At 37.5% G+C, this 16,841-nt stretch overlaps 1 protein-coding gene across 5 annotated transcripts in view; it reads left to right on the top strand.

Moving 5' to 3' along the window:
* rhobtb4 (Rho related BTB domain containing 4) overlaps window positions 1-15,023 on the top strand; it is a 57,018-nt gene extending 41,995 nt beyond the window's left edge. For all 5 annotated transcript variants that reach the window (XM_082169333.1, XM_082169335.1, XM_082169334.1 and 2 more), the window contains 4 exons: window positions 5,323-5,473; window positions 7,930-8,018; window positions 8,245-8,350; window positions 9,254-15,023. In XM_082169333.1, coding sequence (XP_082025459.1) covers window positions 5,323-5,473; window positions 7,930-8,018; window positions 8,245-8,350; window positions 9,254-9,435 — 528 coding nt within the window. In that variant the 3' untranslated portion in view covers window positions 9,436-15,023. The remainder of the gene's footprint in view (window positions 1-5,322; window positions 5,474-7,929; window positions 8,019-8,244; window positions 8,351-9,253) is intronic.
* The last annotated feature ends 1,818 nt before the right edge of the window (window positions 15,024-16,841 follow it).

The following is a 16,841-nucleotide window of genomic DNA, read 5'->3' as shown; positions in this document are numbered from 1 at the left end:
TCCTCATGACGTCCCAGATGTTTATGATTTTCTTTCTTCAGATGAACGCAAAAAGATTTTTTGAAAAATAATCCATCTCTGTGAGTCCATGCAAGTGGGTAGATTCCTTGACACTTCAAAAACATGCAAAACGAACACAATGGTAATCCAAACAACTCGAGTTGGTGAATCAATGTCTTCTTTAGCAAAACGATAGGTTTGTTTGAGCAAAATACTAATAAATACTAAGTGATATGAAAGCACAGAGAAACACCACTTCTCACGCGAGTTTCACAAAGCGCTTACATCAAGCATGTATGATAGTTGGTCGAAAGCGATAGTTTATAGTTTAATACGTTTTTCTCAAGCACGTTTCGATTCAGAAGACATTGATTCATTAACTGGAGCTGTATACAGTAGTTTACCTTTGTGTTCGTTTTGCGTGGTTTTTGAAGTGTCAACTTTGAGGGTTTCATTCGCTTGCATTATATGGACTCACAGAGATGTGACATCTGGGACGGCACAAGGGTGAATGAATGATTAATGTATCTCTTTTATGTCTATTTTGGTTGACACTGAAATAGCATCTATATGTTCCATTAGTTAGTACAGTAACTAACTTCGAGGTAGTGTTATTTCTATTTTGTCTCTTATTTGTGCACAGTGCACATTTAATTAAAGCAGTTTTGATGTGTTTTGATTAGAGATCTCATTAGGAGCAAATTTTACCTGGAGTTCACAAGGAGATGGGTTGTTTGGTCGTCGACTTAAGCAACCAAGTTTCCAAGTTTCCTTAAAATTCTTTGTATACATACCATTCCACTTGAAAGTGTCCCTCCTCTGGTGCCTCTTTCTTGGCTTTAAGCAACAATTGCTTTGGAAATGTTCACAGGGCTTTGGAAATGCTCCAAAATGTTAAAGAAAATTAAGCCTGTTCCTTACATTACAGTAATGATGTGAGGCAAAGAGCAACCAAATGGCTTGTTCCTCATCTCCTCTGGTCTGGCACATTGGCTGTAGTGAACACTGTACTATTTTTAGAATGAGGTTTTGAATAGAGCGAGCCGTTGTCACTGTCTGCACGGCAGCCGGTACAGAAGATGTTGTATAACCAAATTTAAAGCCCTTGCAAGACCTCAGGGTGGCAAATATTTAGAAAGTGTCATTCAGTTGAGTAAAGCCTGATCGTTCACCCGTAAGTGGATTTTTCAAGAGTCTGTGCTCAAATGTTTCTTGTGTATAGTTGCACATTATTGTTGCACCTCAGTTTGTGACGCACGGAGTCAAGAGTTGTCCTTGAATGATCTACCACATGTAAGCTTTACTATTTGTAACCCTGAGTTCAAGAAAGACGATGATGGAGGTAATACAAGGTTTATTAGATACATACAAAGATAATAGCCAACTTGCGAAACAGCGTGCAAGCATAACACGACCAAAGAACTGAACACAAGCAGGAACTTAAATACACAGAGATGATTAACTTAAAGACGAACAGCTGTGAAGATGAGTGTTGAATGCACCATTGACCATGGTGACTGATGAGTGGCGAGTGAAAACCAAAACAAACTGAACATGACGGTGACACTATTCTAGTCCCTGCTCAGAAATATGTCTCAAGGTTTTTGAGGTTAGGCAGCGAATACGTATTACTGAAGACAACTTTAACAATCCATACAATTTCTGCACTGCTTCTGCATCTGAATGTTATTTATAGGTATTTTTTGTTGTACGTTTACATCCCATGAAACTCAATGTGAGTCTCAGGAACTGTTCTCTGTTGTTTTGTTTCTCTGCTTTTTAAGGCAGGAAGTGTCTGAACATATGGGAGACGCTCAGGTGTCAGAATTCCTTTCAGCAATATCATACTTCTGAGTGTGATTAGCACAAGCCCGAGCGGAAGCTCAAATGTGAGAAGCTGTCCCCGTGAGAAAAAGACGAAGTGAAAATATAGACAATGAAGGCGGAGACTGTGGTTTGGGGCACTGCTTTGTTTGTTGATGTGAAGGAGTCTGGTGGTTTTTGATAGGTGACCACTTCCTCTGTAACGCACATTGCCTGGGTCTTGACCTCTTTTTCTTCTCAAGGTAGTTTCTATGTAGGTTATTATTTTTTAAAATTATTATTATTCTTCCAAAGAACAAATTTAACACAGACTATTCATTTTAATATCACCATTTCATTTAAATTACATGCTAAAATCAGTTGAAAATATTAAAACGCTAAAAACGAGTGAATTTAGGCATCACATTATAAAGTACAGTATGAAAAAATGGATGTTCATTTAGCAATTTGTTAAACATTACATTTAAGGGTGCATTCAGTAGTTCTTTAGCAAACATTAACATTGCTGTTCTTCTACTTAAAGTACCGATACCACACTGTTAGATGCTGCACTGCCACATGGATCATCAATGTTTTGTGTAAATTACACTGAGTTTTAGAGAGGTCCAGAATTTTTCATTCCCTTATCTGTCCAACAAAAAAGAAGCAACTCCTTGGGCATTTTCAGCATCATAAAATCTTTGTCTGTCTTTCTATCATCTGGACCTTTTCTGCATCTTTGGCCATACAGGTACTGATTCTCCCATTGTCTCCGCTGGTAAAGAAAGCATGCGCGTGTTTCATTGTCTAATTTTCACTCTTCGCATCACCAAACTATGCTATGCTACTAGCGTGTCTACAGAGGTGGCAGCCAATGAGCCAGTGAGTGTCCGTTTAGTGAAACATCGCAGATCACGGCATTTTAACATGGCGAAATACATAAAGAGGGGGACCCGCACCATGTATAATTAAAACACATTTATAGAACACTATTATGAGAATAGTCTCATGTGAGTGTAGTGTACACAATTTATTTGTACACAATTACACAACACAATTTATTTCTTAATGTGTCAAACCTTTTAAATTGGCCCCAAACTACTGAATGCACATCAAGTAGGTATATAATAACTACTGAATGTCTTATTATAATACTAGTGTTAAAATCGTATAATATGATAACCAATATTGGTATTTATATACTGTGCCCCCCTACACCTGTGTTTGATTGTACTTGGAGGATTGAGGCAAACAAAGTTTCCATTCACTCATAGCACCATTGTTATCTTTGGGTTTTAACAGGAAGTTGTTTTACTGTGTCTCCTCTGCGTCTTTTAAGTCTGCCCTTTAGCCATAATGAGGTCATATTCACACTGACATTCTGTTAATTGGCTTTGAGACAGACAGGTGAAGGGCACCCCTAGGCTTCTGAAGTACCGCTGAGTGTCATCTTGTTACCCCCCAATGTACCATCTCTGACCTATAGAATCTGTGTCAGGTTACAGCCGCCGTTCCAACTCCTACTCATGTGGCGGAAGCAGCACAGATATTCTTTTGACAGTTGTGGTTTGATGCATTTTGAGTCTTGCACTTGTTCTTGTTTAATTCACAACTCAGTGCAGTGTGGAGTAAGTGGTGGACACATCTTGTCATTTCTTAATTGGATGTACATGTTATTTGAAGCATTAAGATGTTACTCATGTTGAGCACTATTTTTAGACGACAAACCCTACACAAGTGCCAGTGGTTTCCAGGTTGCTAAAAACATCTGCGCCATATAAGTGTTCAGTTCTCAAACAGGGTAACTGCAGAGGCAATTAAATCCACTCCATCCTGTCTTAATTCACAGAGGAACAACTGCTTAGTCTGAGCATGACGACAGCATTAGGAGAAGGTTGCCATGGATTGATTCACAGACTTTTCTCTTTGTGTCCCTGCTGAAAGCTCTCCCTTAATTCCTTGCCTGTTCCTTGGAGCTGAAAGAATAAGCATGGCTTTGTTTGCTCTCTACTCTTTTTAGTGTATGTGATTTTGGTTATGAATGGTGTTGGATGTGGGAAATTATGTCATGTTGCCTCCAGGGAACTCACCAGTGTTATGTATGTGCCTAAATCTACCATAATAGTACAATGGCGCCAAAATTACAACTTTCTATGAAGGATGAGCAAAGTGGTCCCACAATAGAGATTCATTTTTTAAATGCAGTGCTGTTCAAAAGTTTGGGTCAGTAAGATTTTTTTTAGGAAATTTTTGAAAGAAGTCTCTTTAATTTTAACAACAATACAGTAAAAACAGTAATATTGTGAAATGTTATATTATAATAATATAATTAAATATAATTATCATTTAAAATAACTGTTTTCTATTTTAATATGTTTTAAAATATTATTTATTCCTGTGAGGACAAAGCTGAATATTCAGCATCATTACTCCAGTCTTCAGTGTCACATGATCCTTCAGAAATCATTCTAATTTGCTGATTTGCTGCTCAAGAAACATTTATCATTATTAAAATAGTTGTTGAAGACAGCTGTGCTGCTTAATATTTTTGTGAAACTTTTTTCAGGGTTCTTTTATAAATCGAAAGTTAAAAAGAACAGCATTAAAAAAAAAAATATATATATATATATATATATATAATGAAAACTTTTGATCAATTTAATGTGTCTTTGTTGAATAAAAGTTCAAAGAAAAATCTCACTAACCCCAAACTTTTGAAAGGTATTGTGGGCTTGTACTAACATGATGTACATCCATTCACTAAAAGCAGAATAATACAGTAATAAAAAAAAGTTAAGAGGTAATGAAACACCATAAATTAAATTTAAATTGGTGCACCAAGTGGCTATTTTAAATATGATGACAAAATTTGCCATATCAGTATACAGGAGCTGAAACTTACTGAATGTTGCATATTATTTCTATGAAGCATATCCTGTGTTCACAGTTTACGTATATGATGACAGTCTCTCCTGTAGGCTGGTTTGTTGGCTATCATTTATGCAGAGGCCAGGTTTCCCGTAGCGACAAGCCCACAGAGTTATTTTTCCACAGCTTTAAGCTGAGACTGTCAACGGTTTCACACAGTGCTTTAATCTCCTGAAGGATGAAAGACCCCTTAGGGAGGCCGCTGCCCTCGCCCTTCTATCGCTCTCCCAGGCCCTTTCCTCCACTAGCCTTCCTGGACAAATACATCCCTTTCTAACCGCTTTTTTGGCCACTCCGGGTCCTGCCATGTCAACAAGAAGGCCTCTTCTAATGGTCAGCAGCCAGGACCATGCAGGTCTCAATAGGGGAGAGGTGTGGAGCAGATTGTTTCATCCCTGGATCAATCTGCTTCCCGAGTTTCCATGTCCTGGAGATGAGCTATGAATAAACATCCCTCAGCGTGGGTTATGAAATCTGTTTCCACAAACTTTTCTCAACGTGGGCTTTTGTTAATAACCGTGAACTTGAAATATTTAGGGTGTTTTTTTTGCTAACCCACACGTCTTTTTCTTTCTTTGTTTCTATTTTCAGGTGTCAATCCCCAACACCAGTTGTGCCTGCATGAGAGCTGTTCTGGAGTTTCTCTACTGTGGTGTATTGACACCATGCCCTGAACTGGAGCCAATGGACCTCATAATACTAGCTAACCGCCTCTGTCTTCCCCGCCTTGTAGCTCTAACAGGTAGGTTTGGAAATGGCTCTGTTTACCTGAAGGCAGACAGTGTACCTTGAAAAAACACTGTATATGGCTGTGGTTAATGGGCCTGGGGAGGAAAAAAAATCTGATATCTTGATTTTTCTTTCACACAACTCTTTGAGCATGAATTTGCAAAGACATGATTCTGATGTTTGGATGTGCCAAACACTAAAATGCTGGTTAATATAAAAAATGATAGCATTTAAACTTGAAAAAGTGAATAAATAAATAGAATAAATATTATCTACAGCTTAACAATATCTAGTGAAAAAAACCTATACCAAAATGTATTTAACATTTTTTTTAATTCATATTAGGTACAGTTGTGGTCTGAATTAATGGCACCTCTTGGTAAATATGATCAAAAATGGCTGTAAAAAATAAATCTGCATTGTTTATCCTTTTGATCTTTCAAAAAAAACTTGCAAAAATCGAGCCTTTCATTGAAGTAAAATAATTGAAAGTGAGGGGGAAATCACATTATGAAATAAATGGTTTTCTACAAAACACATTGGCCACAATTATTGGCACCCCTATAATTTTTTATGAGTAAAATATCTCTGAAGTATATTCCCATTAATATTTACATTTTTTTAGCACACCAGTGTGACTAGGAACATGAACAGGGTGACTAAACTTCTTGTTTCACAGGAGTTTAAATATGAGGAAACACAAAGGCCAAATTCCCTTAATCATCCATCACAATGAGTAAAACCAAAGAATATAGTTCTGATGTGCATCAAAAGATTGTTGAGCATCACAAAATAGAAAGTGGCTGTAAGAAAATAGCTAAAGAATTGAAAATCCCCATTTTGACCTTCAGGGCAATAATTAAGAAGTTCCAATCAACTAAATATGTTACGAATGTGCCAGGAAGAGGACGTGTGTCTATATTGTCTTAATGCACGGCGAGGAGGAAAGTGGCCAAAGACTCTCCAAGGACCACAGATGGAGAATTGCAGAGATTAGTTGTGTCTTTGGGTCAGAAGCCTACAAAAAAAAAAAAAAAAAACCTACATCCCCACATGTTGTTTGGGAGGGTTTCAAGAAAAATCCTCCTCGCTCGTCCAAAAACAAACTCCAGCAAATTCAGTTGTCAGACACGACTGGAACTTCAAACGGCACATGGTTCTGTGGTCAGATGAAACCAAAAAAAGAGCTTCTTGGCAGCAAACACGCTAGATGGGTACCCCATGTGTACAATTTAATATATCGTTGGCTCTTTAATGTTGTGGGCATATTTTTCTGCTGGAGGTCCTGGACATCTTGTTCAGATACATGGCATCGTGGATTCTATTAAATATTAACAGATAAAAAATCAAAACAGAAGTATATTCATTCTTTATTAGATTTATTGTCTCTTTAGAAAAAGTTATTTAATCCCTCTATAGAACCTCACTGAACCCTTAACACTCAGCTTCCTGCAAGTGTGTGTGTGAGAATGGCCATGTCTTCCATCATCTCGCTTTCTGATTGGATATTGTTTTGTTTCAAAATCTTTGTCCCAAAATCTGATAAGATAATCTGTTGATCCATCAAGATAATCGGGACATTGTCGGAAGGGGGGAAATCGGCCCAAAATCAGCCCGATTATCTTTTGGTGTGTACCCAGCATAACTGTCCTCCGTTACGCACGCAATCCAAGAGAGGATGTCTGTTTATACAGAAGCGCAACAGAATAATGCTTCATAAAAAATAGAGCATATAATGAACGAATGACAAGGAAGCACAAAAAATGTACGTACAGTACACAATAGTAATTACAAACAAGAGTTGGTTGTTAGTTGCCAACAGCACAGCAGCTCCAGACACACAATGACACTCAAAACCAGTGTTACTCACGTGTGAAGCGAATCAAAGCAACGTCTGCGTCTGTTTCCAGGCCTTCCCATTTAGCTCTCTCCAGTGCTTGGAAAGCTTTTCTAATATTAATGTGGGTCCTAAAGCTCTTTCCTGATCATAACCCTTTATTTTCCAGTGATTTCTTCTGAGCTTTTCTCTTTTGTATTCAGTTCAAATCTCCCTCTTGATTGTTCCCTCTCCTCCACCGTCATACGCCTTCTAATGCTGATTGGCTGACACGTTTGTGTTGTGTCGGACTGACTAACATCCAAACAGCATATTTCAAAAACTACTGATCCCACCTTTAAGTATATCAATTTAGTATACTAAAAGTACAATTGCAGGGTATTTATATTCAGTACATAAATATGTAAATGTATTTGTAGTATACTTAGTATATGTATTTTAAATATATTTTGGTATATTTATTTTTCACTAGGGATAGCATGTATTATTTGTTCAAGGTGAAGGTGAAACATTTTTCACTGTTGACGATTTTGTTGTTATGGAGTATTTTTCCCCCCGTCAAACTATTAACCATTAAGCCTCACGGCTGACATATTAACACTTGTTGTGTGGTGTTTTGCCATGGTCTACAGAGCAACATGCCATTGAGGATCTGTTGCTGTTGTCCGTTAAAGGGGTGGACATTGATGGACATGTGCTGGCCTATCTGGAGATGGCTCAGGTAACATTAATAAAGATGAACAAACAAAGCCTTTAATAGAATGTAAAGAACACTGAGTAATGAAGTGGCAATATAACCATTGGAGCACATTACAGAATTACCATTCATTCATAGCAGCCTACTTTATTCTAGTTCAAAGGATGAACACACTTTGCTTTTCAAATGAGCTTCAATGAGAGAAATCCCACTGTGCCAAATTGCCAACTCTGTTTTCTGTCTGCTGTAGTTCCACAATGCCAAACAGCTCTCTGCCTGGTGTCTGCATCACATCTGCACCAACTACAATAGTGTTTGTCGCAAGTTCCCTAAAGACATGAAGGTTATGTCTCCTGGTAAGCGGCAATTTTTTTTAACATTTTTTTATTTGATTTATATTATGTATAAATAAATAAAAAAAGTCAGCAAGGACACATTAAATTGATCAAAAATGACAATAAAGCCATTTATAATGGCAATGCAAAAAAAATGAAAAAATTCTTCTGTTCATCAAAGAATCCTGAAAAGTTTCTACAAAACTATTAAGCAGCACTGCCGTTTTCTACGTTGATAATAATAAGAAATGTTTCTTGAGCACCAGATCAGTATATTAAAATGACAGTGAAGACTATAGTAATGATGCTGAAAATTCAGCTTTGCCATCACTACAGTAAATGATTATTCTATTTTAAGATATATATATATATATATATATATATAAAGTTATATTATAAATATATTGGTAAGCATAAGAGACTATTTTTTAGAAACATTAAAAAAATATACCAACCCACACTTTTGCCCAAATATATATGGTTTTTATGTATAGTGTATTGTAGTGTATCATGTATGTATTTAAAAATACAAAAAATAATTCTGTCAGTTTTTGTCCTGTACTCTGCACTATATTCTACATTATTTTATTTATCAGTATCAGAGTTAACAAAAATAAAATATCAGAATATTTATTACATAAGATGTATATGAATACAAAACTATTTGTCACTGGGATAAGAAAAAGAAACTTACAAATAAACAATACATTTATACAAAAAAAAAAAAAATGTATGGCCATAAACCAAAAACCATAAACCTAGCTAAATTATGTCTTAGCTATACAACACATAGTATCTAGCTATGTTGCTTCTCAAGTAAATGTATCTTGTTGCAAGGATATTTAGATATTTTTACTGAAAACAAAAACAAGACACAAATTCTGGACAAGAAAATAATTTTCATCTTCTCATTTGTTCTTCCAGAAAATCAGAAACACTTTGAGAAGCATCGCTGGCCCCCTGTTTGGTTCCTGAAGGAGGAAGACCGCTATCTCCGTTCTCAAAAAGAGCGAGAGCGCGAGGAAGAGATTCTACGCAAGCAGCACACCAAACGGGGCTGGTGCTTCTGGAGACATCCATCCTCTTCAGCACCCCACATTTCCTGAGGGTCTGCCTCCATCCATCCATTCAAAACCCCAATACCCCTCACCCTCATTTCAGTCCAGACGCATGTAGCCAAGCCTGGGGAGCCCTGTTTTTGCTTCAGTGCGTCCGTCCCGACTGCTGGAAGCTGGGGGGCCTCTTTGCCTCTGAGCTTTTGTCTTCCCTCCCCCTGCTGGGCCTTAGCGGGATGCCGGCCACAAGAGCTCAGAGCGTGTTTCATTAAACGGGAGAAGGCTTGAAGAAAGTCTTAAATCTTTCTCACTCTCAATGTTACGTGTTCTGCTGTGCGAATGCAACAGGTCTTGTCGGAGCATCACATAGGGAACGGCATCATTGCAGTGACCTGCTTTCGCCTCTTAAGACTGTTATTATTATACAAGACCACACACACACACGCACACACTCACACACACCAGCACACCGTCTGAGCGCTGGCGCCTGGGCACACGGATGCTGCATGGTGCTGCTGTGTTGAGCTTTTCTCTGTGAGACCTATTTCTGGGAAAACCGTCATGTCCAATGCCTACAAGCTGAAACATAGCTTAGCTTTGAATACAACTAGCAACTAAAATGGCGGCAGGGATATATACATTTTTGTTGTTGTTGTTGTTGTTGTTGTGGTTGTTAAAAGAAAGGGGTGGTTATTGCCCCCGCCTACATTATCAGTAAAAAATTCATCATTTTGGATCTTCCATAGCCCCATTTTGGCTCTGAATACCAATTGTGTTGCCTACTGAAGAACTATTTTTCAGATAACTTGTCCTGTCACTTACTTTGTTCATGTAATAGAACAGAAAGTGTGGGTAGTTCAGGTCTGTCGCTCACAAAAAGGCTCTAGGACAGCACCAAAGACAGACAGGCAAGTCATTCAAACACAAACGCCTTACCAAAATCTGCTGAAATGAAAACTTGACAGCAAGTAAACTAAGAAATTAGGGCTATTTTTACCACTGCCAGGAGAGTATTAACAGTCACAGCTGTTAGATGACATTCTGTTCGATTGAGTTTTGTGATATGACCACTAGCAAGCTCTTCAACTTGCTTGCCTTTCACCTCCACCACTGGGGGGCGCCCATGCCTTCTAAGTTTACCCTGCTTTAGAAAGTATTAGCTTCTCATTTGTTTGTCAATTCTGGGTCAGATCTTCACATCCTTGTGAAATACACTAGTTTTTGTAGCACTTATTCATTCTTGGCTATTGGCGAACCAAAAAGTACGTTGCGCTGCAAAAAACATGAGGCCAAGGCACTCGAGAATGTAGAAAAAATGTATAAAAAGCCTTTATTTAAGTTGCGCTGTTTCTTATTCCTTCGCCGCTCCCCTCTGTTATTCCTCTGCTCCTCTACCTCTGCAGTTAGCCAAACTGAGGGAGAAACTATCGATCCACTTCCTGTAGTGTTTGATGCGTTGCAATGTGACGCTTCACTTTGCACTTTACACATGCAGATAAAATCGGTGCTTAGGATTATCCTGCTAAATGTCACAGCTTTCAACCACTAACACATTATCTCTTTAAGGGACGGTCATACTTGAGTTTGAGCACGCACCATTTCTTCTGTCACTACAACCGTTTTGATACGTCACCAACGTATATCTCTATATCGAAAATCTAAAATGTAAAAATATACAATCTACTCCACTTTCAAGCAACTCAGCAAACCTGCTGATTTAAAGTTTTTGTTCTTTTAATTCGTTGTTGTTCACAGGCATTCACGCAATACAACTTGGCAGGTCAGAGTTCACCAAATTTGAATTTTGGGAAGCATTGAAACGCAAAACTTCTTTGCTTTCCCTTGCATTTCTGGTCTCCAGCATTCACATCAGCATGAATGGAAGTGAACGGAACGGAAATTGTAGTGTGACCGTCCCTTTACACAAGTTTACCTGTTTTGACAATCTTAACAAAATATCCCAACATAAGCTGTAAATCAAAAGTGTATCATCCTTTTTTGATCGAAAAGCTTTTGAAATGTCAAGCTTTTTCTTCATGGAAACCGGTTTTGTGGTTAAACTGCCAGTTTGGTTCCTGCTTTCGGATGTGCAACGTGAAGCGTCATTAGCATCCGTTTGCTAGAATCTTTCTCGACTCCCTTCCATCTGAAAACATGAGTGCCTATGACCATGTTACACTTTCCCTTCTACATTCAAGTATTTCTCGGTGAAGCATGTTTGTTTTGCCTGTTTCGTGCCTTTTTAACAAAAGTGTTATTAGCTACTTTGGGAGTGAATGAGAAATCAGAGACATTTTAAGTTTTCCATGCCACCCTTTTTCTATTTCTGGCTTTCTGGGTTTGCTTCCTCAAGGCTGCACCCTGCTTTTCACACCAGACGAGCTGAAATCATCAACAGCTACAAAAATAGACATGCAGAGCCAATGCGCTCAGACAGCCGATCTGCACACAAATAATAAATAAATTACAAAAGAAGAGGGGAAAACAGAGAGCAGTCGCTTACCATATATATGCTATCGTTTTGACATTCACCTGTAAGGGAACTATTATAGGTTCATCCCAGTAAGGTCACCGTGATTTTGCCAAGACAGACATGTTCCTGGATCAACATCTATTGTTGATCCTGGAACAACATTCCTGTCCAAAAAAATAGTCCTAACGCTATCCCTAACCCTACCCATAAGTCTACCCATAACCCTGGTTGTAAGTCTAAATCTGATGTGAACTGTAAACTTGTCCCTCAAATCTGATTGGTTGATTGGAAGGTTGTTCCAGTGGCGTTACTAGAGCCCCTAAAGGGACATGGTGAAGAAAAAAAAAATATGGCAATGCTTTTGCGTTCTCTCGCAAATGTTTTGCGTTCCCCTGGGAAACATTGCGTTCGCTCGCAAAATGTTTGCGTTACCCCGAGAAACTTTACCTTTACCTTCTAGTAACGCCACTTGTGCAGTATTTATTGGGGCAGACAAATAAATGAATGTTTAGAGATTCCACTATGCCTAAAGGCTTTATAATTAGTAAAACAATGAATGTATGACCTTACTGTGTATTTGCAGACTGGCTCTGCAATGAATTATGATCACAGCTTTTCTGTCTGCCCCTTGAAGTTAAAAAACATCACCCCAGATGAGCGCTTCGAGAACACTACAAACATCGGCATGTTTGGTGGGATTGAAAGCATTGTTGCGGTGGTGATTTCGGGCTTTTTAGCACTTTTTTTGTTCTTTTGACTATTTGCTTTTGCACCTTTTTATTTTTTTATTTGGTCTGCCTTTGATGTGCATGGCATTGACTGTTTCTAAACTATTGCTTTTTAAAACATTTTGTAGCATAGAACGGTTTCTTCCATTAAACGGTGCTCCTTATTGTGTTCTTTTTTGATCCCTCATACTTGCTATAAGATTTTTATGTCGGTTGCTCAAAGTCTTTGTACCTTGTGCTTTAATCAAATATGCCTTCGTTAACTTTGACTTCGAGGACATGTGATATATGTTTTTTTTTTTTATAATTAAGAGGTTTAGTTGATGTCATATAAATAGTATTAGAAAAGGTCAATTTGCCTGTTAAGGGATTGTTCAGCCCAAATGCAAATTCTGTCATTTACTCACCCCTCCTGTTTCAGTTGTTTTGTCTGTATAATGAAAGTCAGTGACATCCAGAACAGCTCAACTTCATTGTATTGACAAAACTAAACATATTTTCTGTTCCACAGAAGAAAAAAGTTTGGACCGACATGACAGAATGTTGCTTTTTGGGTGAACTGTGCCTTTAAAGTGAGAGACTGGTTCAGGCCCTATACAGTGGCTAACAAAATGAAAGATCCCTGCTAACAGTAAAACTGCTTGTTAAATATGCACTTTAGCTTCAAATTTGATACAGACAATGTTCTTTGTCGATTTACTTTCAATTTAACAATAGTCTTGACTGAGTGACACTGTACAGTATTTATCGGTGCACGTTTACAGGTAAGATGTGCATGGGAATGGTCTAAGCGCTAACTTGTATGTAATTATAAATAACTGTAGCTTTCATTATTAAGGAATTATCATGCACTTTTGTCTTGATGAAAGAGAAACTAGCCCTGATTGCAAAAGTCTATCCAGAACTCTCACAGATCATTTAGACTAAATGTTTATCATGTTCATTATTAACAACACATTATACAGTAGTTCTGTTTATTTATTAGCAGTACAGCAAAGAAACCCAGTAGTTTATAAGAAAAATTTGCGCGCTTGATAATTGTGGTCTATTCTTGTGTTACTGTGCCTTTAATTGAAAAAAAAGAAAAAAAAAACATCTTTCTGAAGAGAGTTCACTGCCTTTAGTTTTGAATAAGGTAATTGTAGTACACACACACACACACACACACACACACACACACACACACACACACACACACACACACACACACACACACACACACACACACACACACACACACACACACACACACACACACACACACACACACACACACATTTCAGCTGACAGCCAGCAGACCACTGTATTGCTCCTTCTGCATGCCTGTGGCCAGCATGTAGCAATACCCTCTGTTCTTCTAGTGCTGTGAAATATTTGTATCAAATATTGATACAATATTGATACCCCCCCCACACACACACATTTTGGGTGTTTTTTATCCCTCTTTGGTTGTGCTGAGCTGAATGGAAATCGTGCTTGTGAGCAGTGATCATACTGGTTTGGATGAGAGTGAACGTAAACACTTGCACATTAACAAAGTCAGAGGCACACTTGCGCCCTCTACAGTCAGCAGAAGTTTTGGTTTTGTTTTTGTTTTTTACAATATAAATTAATGTAGGGCAGGGGGATATGTGATATGTTACACAATATGCTCTTTGGAATATGATTTTGGTTTGAGTGTATTTTTGTAACATACTAATACCAGACAGCAGTAACTGCAGTGATTGTCTCGGATTTTTGTTTTTGTTTTTTACTGAAAACTCTCACATTTTGTATTAAACTGGAACAGTTAACCACATCTTAATGCTTGTAAAATTAATAATCTGACCTCAGGTCAAAGGCAGAGACCACTTCAAGCCCTTGTTAGTTTCTGTGTTTGGTTTCAACAAAAGGGCCGTATTACTTCTCTGAACAACGTCTGTCAGTTATAGTGGAGCTCTTGCATTCCCTTTGGCAGACGCTGTCTCTCTTTCCAATTGTGTGGTGAGGTGAACTGTCTTCTTGAGGTGAGGTGTAGGTGTTCGGCTGACCCTTCCCTTGACCTCTCTTCCTCTTTCAAATCTGTGACTATTTAAAGCTGTTTTGCACTTTGTGGTTTTATTTTTAACTTCTTGGTTTGATTAATTATTGTTCCTGTCCTAAACCGAAAAAGTTTCTGATTCTGTAATTATTGTCCTTGTTCTGAACCAGAAAAGCACACACACACACACATACACCATAAACACTACTAAGGGCTTTTAATATACAAAATCAGAATGTTTTTGCTGCTGTTGCAAAAAAAAAAAAAAGAAAAGAAAAAAGAAAACGTTTTACTGAATCGTTTGTAATATTTTTGAACAACTGTGATTTGTACAAAATGGAGAAAACAGGGTTATCTGTTTCAGTATTATAATGTTTGCTTGGCTTTTAATAAAACTTAACTGAACTCTTTGAACTCATTATTTCTTTGTGTGTTTTTTATGTTTTAGTACATTGACTGTAATTATTGGCCTTAATTAATTTGTTTTATTAACATTTTAGCATCTTTTTAATATAAAAATAATTATCATATTTACATTTACTCTTCTCTGGCTTGCATATAAATGGGAAACGTATACGCAATTTTATGTGAGATTTGTATCTAAAGCTTCTTATGTGGAAAGTCACTACTGTTAAATGTCCTGCAGAGGGAGACATACACGGTTTCATACAACTGTTTTGAAGCACTTTCTCTTGTTAAACGCTATATTAAATATATTTTAGCATAAAATATAGCCTTTAAATAATATAAATTATATTGTAATTCGCACGTTCACAATCTTTTTATATTTCAAGTTGCTCAGGTTTGTTACAGTAGTAGGCTAGGCTATCTGACGGTTGAGTTGACTACTTCACAATGTAGCTGACTAAATAGCTGAGACATCAAAAAGTTACTGCCTTCCTTCCCAAAGTCCCTCAAATGCCTAGACCGAATCAGATCAAAATCTCTGTCTCTAGAGGAGATTTAATAAAACCGTTGTAGTATGAGGTTTTTGGTTGTCATACAAACAGTCATGTTTATGATTTCAGTAACATTTACAAATAAGGTTTCATTTGTTAACATTAGTTAACTATGTTATTGACATTTAACAATTATTCTACAGGATTTAATCATCTTAGTTAATGTCAATCTGAACATTTACTTATATTTTCAAGATAGCCTACAACAAGGCTCGGTTCCACAGACAGAGTTTAGATTAAAGGGTTAATTTACCCAAAAATGACATTTCTGTCATTAATTCCTCACCCTCATGTCGTTCCAAACCCGTAAGACCTTCGTTCATCTTCGTAATACAAACTAAGATATTTTTTGATGTAATCCGAGAGGTTTCTGAACCAGCCACAGGCAGGAACGTCATAACCACTTTCAAGGTCCAGAAAGCTAGTAAAGACATCGTTAAAATAGTCCATGTGACTACAGATCAACCTTAATGTTACGACGCGATGATAATATTTTTTGTGCCAAACCAGTAGGCTATAGGCCTCCTGCGTCAGCGTCACACGCATATGTGTCGTAGTGCTCACGTGAACAGCGTCTCAGATCCCAGAACTCTCAAATTCCATCAAAAAATAATCTTCTTTTGTGTTCCGAATATGAACGAATGTCTTACGGGTTTGGAATGACATGAGGGTAAGTAATTAATGACAGAATTTTCATTTTTGAGTGAACTAACCCTTTAAACCAGGCTTTAGTTCAGTTAGGACATAGCTTTTATAAACGTGACTAAAGCATCTTGTGACAGAACAATGGCACTGACATATTTTAAGATATTTCAGTGCAAGTTGCTTTCAGTTAAAACAGCTCAAACGTACATTTTAGTCTGGAACTAGCTTAAACCTTGTCTAAACCGGAGGCTAAAGTTGTATTTGAAAATGCACTGTGAACTAACATGAAGATTGATATTTGGATTAACTAACATTAACAAAAGTTCATTAATGCTGTACAAATATTTGTATCATTGTTAGTTAGTTAAAACATTATCTAATGTTAACAAATGAGACCTTTTTGTAAAGTGTTACAATGATTTCTATAATTTCTATTGGCGGCTATGGTGCTGCATTGTTTGAAGGAATACACATCACAGGAAGTAAGTCATCTCCAAACACACACGCACACTCACACTCATTACAACATTTCCAGTAACACTTTGAAGGGGCAAAGCCAACACATATGCTGTAGCCCCAAAAGAGAGGGTGTCTGTGTAGACGGGTGGCTTACAGACCAGAAAGTCTCCTTG

This window comes from Leuciscus leuciscus (assembly GCF_965113295.1).
Source record: "Leuciscus leuciscus genome assembly, chromosome: 5".
Classification (NCBI taxonomy): domain Eukaryota; kingdom Metazoa; phylum Chordata; class Actinopteri; order Cypriniformes; family Leuciscidae; genus Leuciscus; species Leuciscus leuciscus.
Note: the sequence above shows the minus strand (reverse complement) of the source record. Positions and strands in the feature narration are given on the sequence as shown.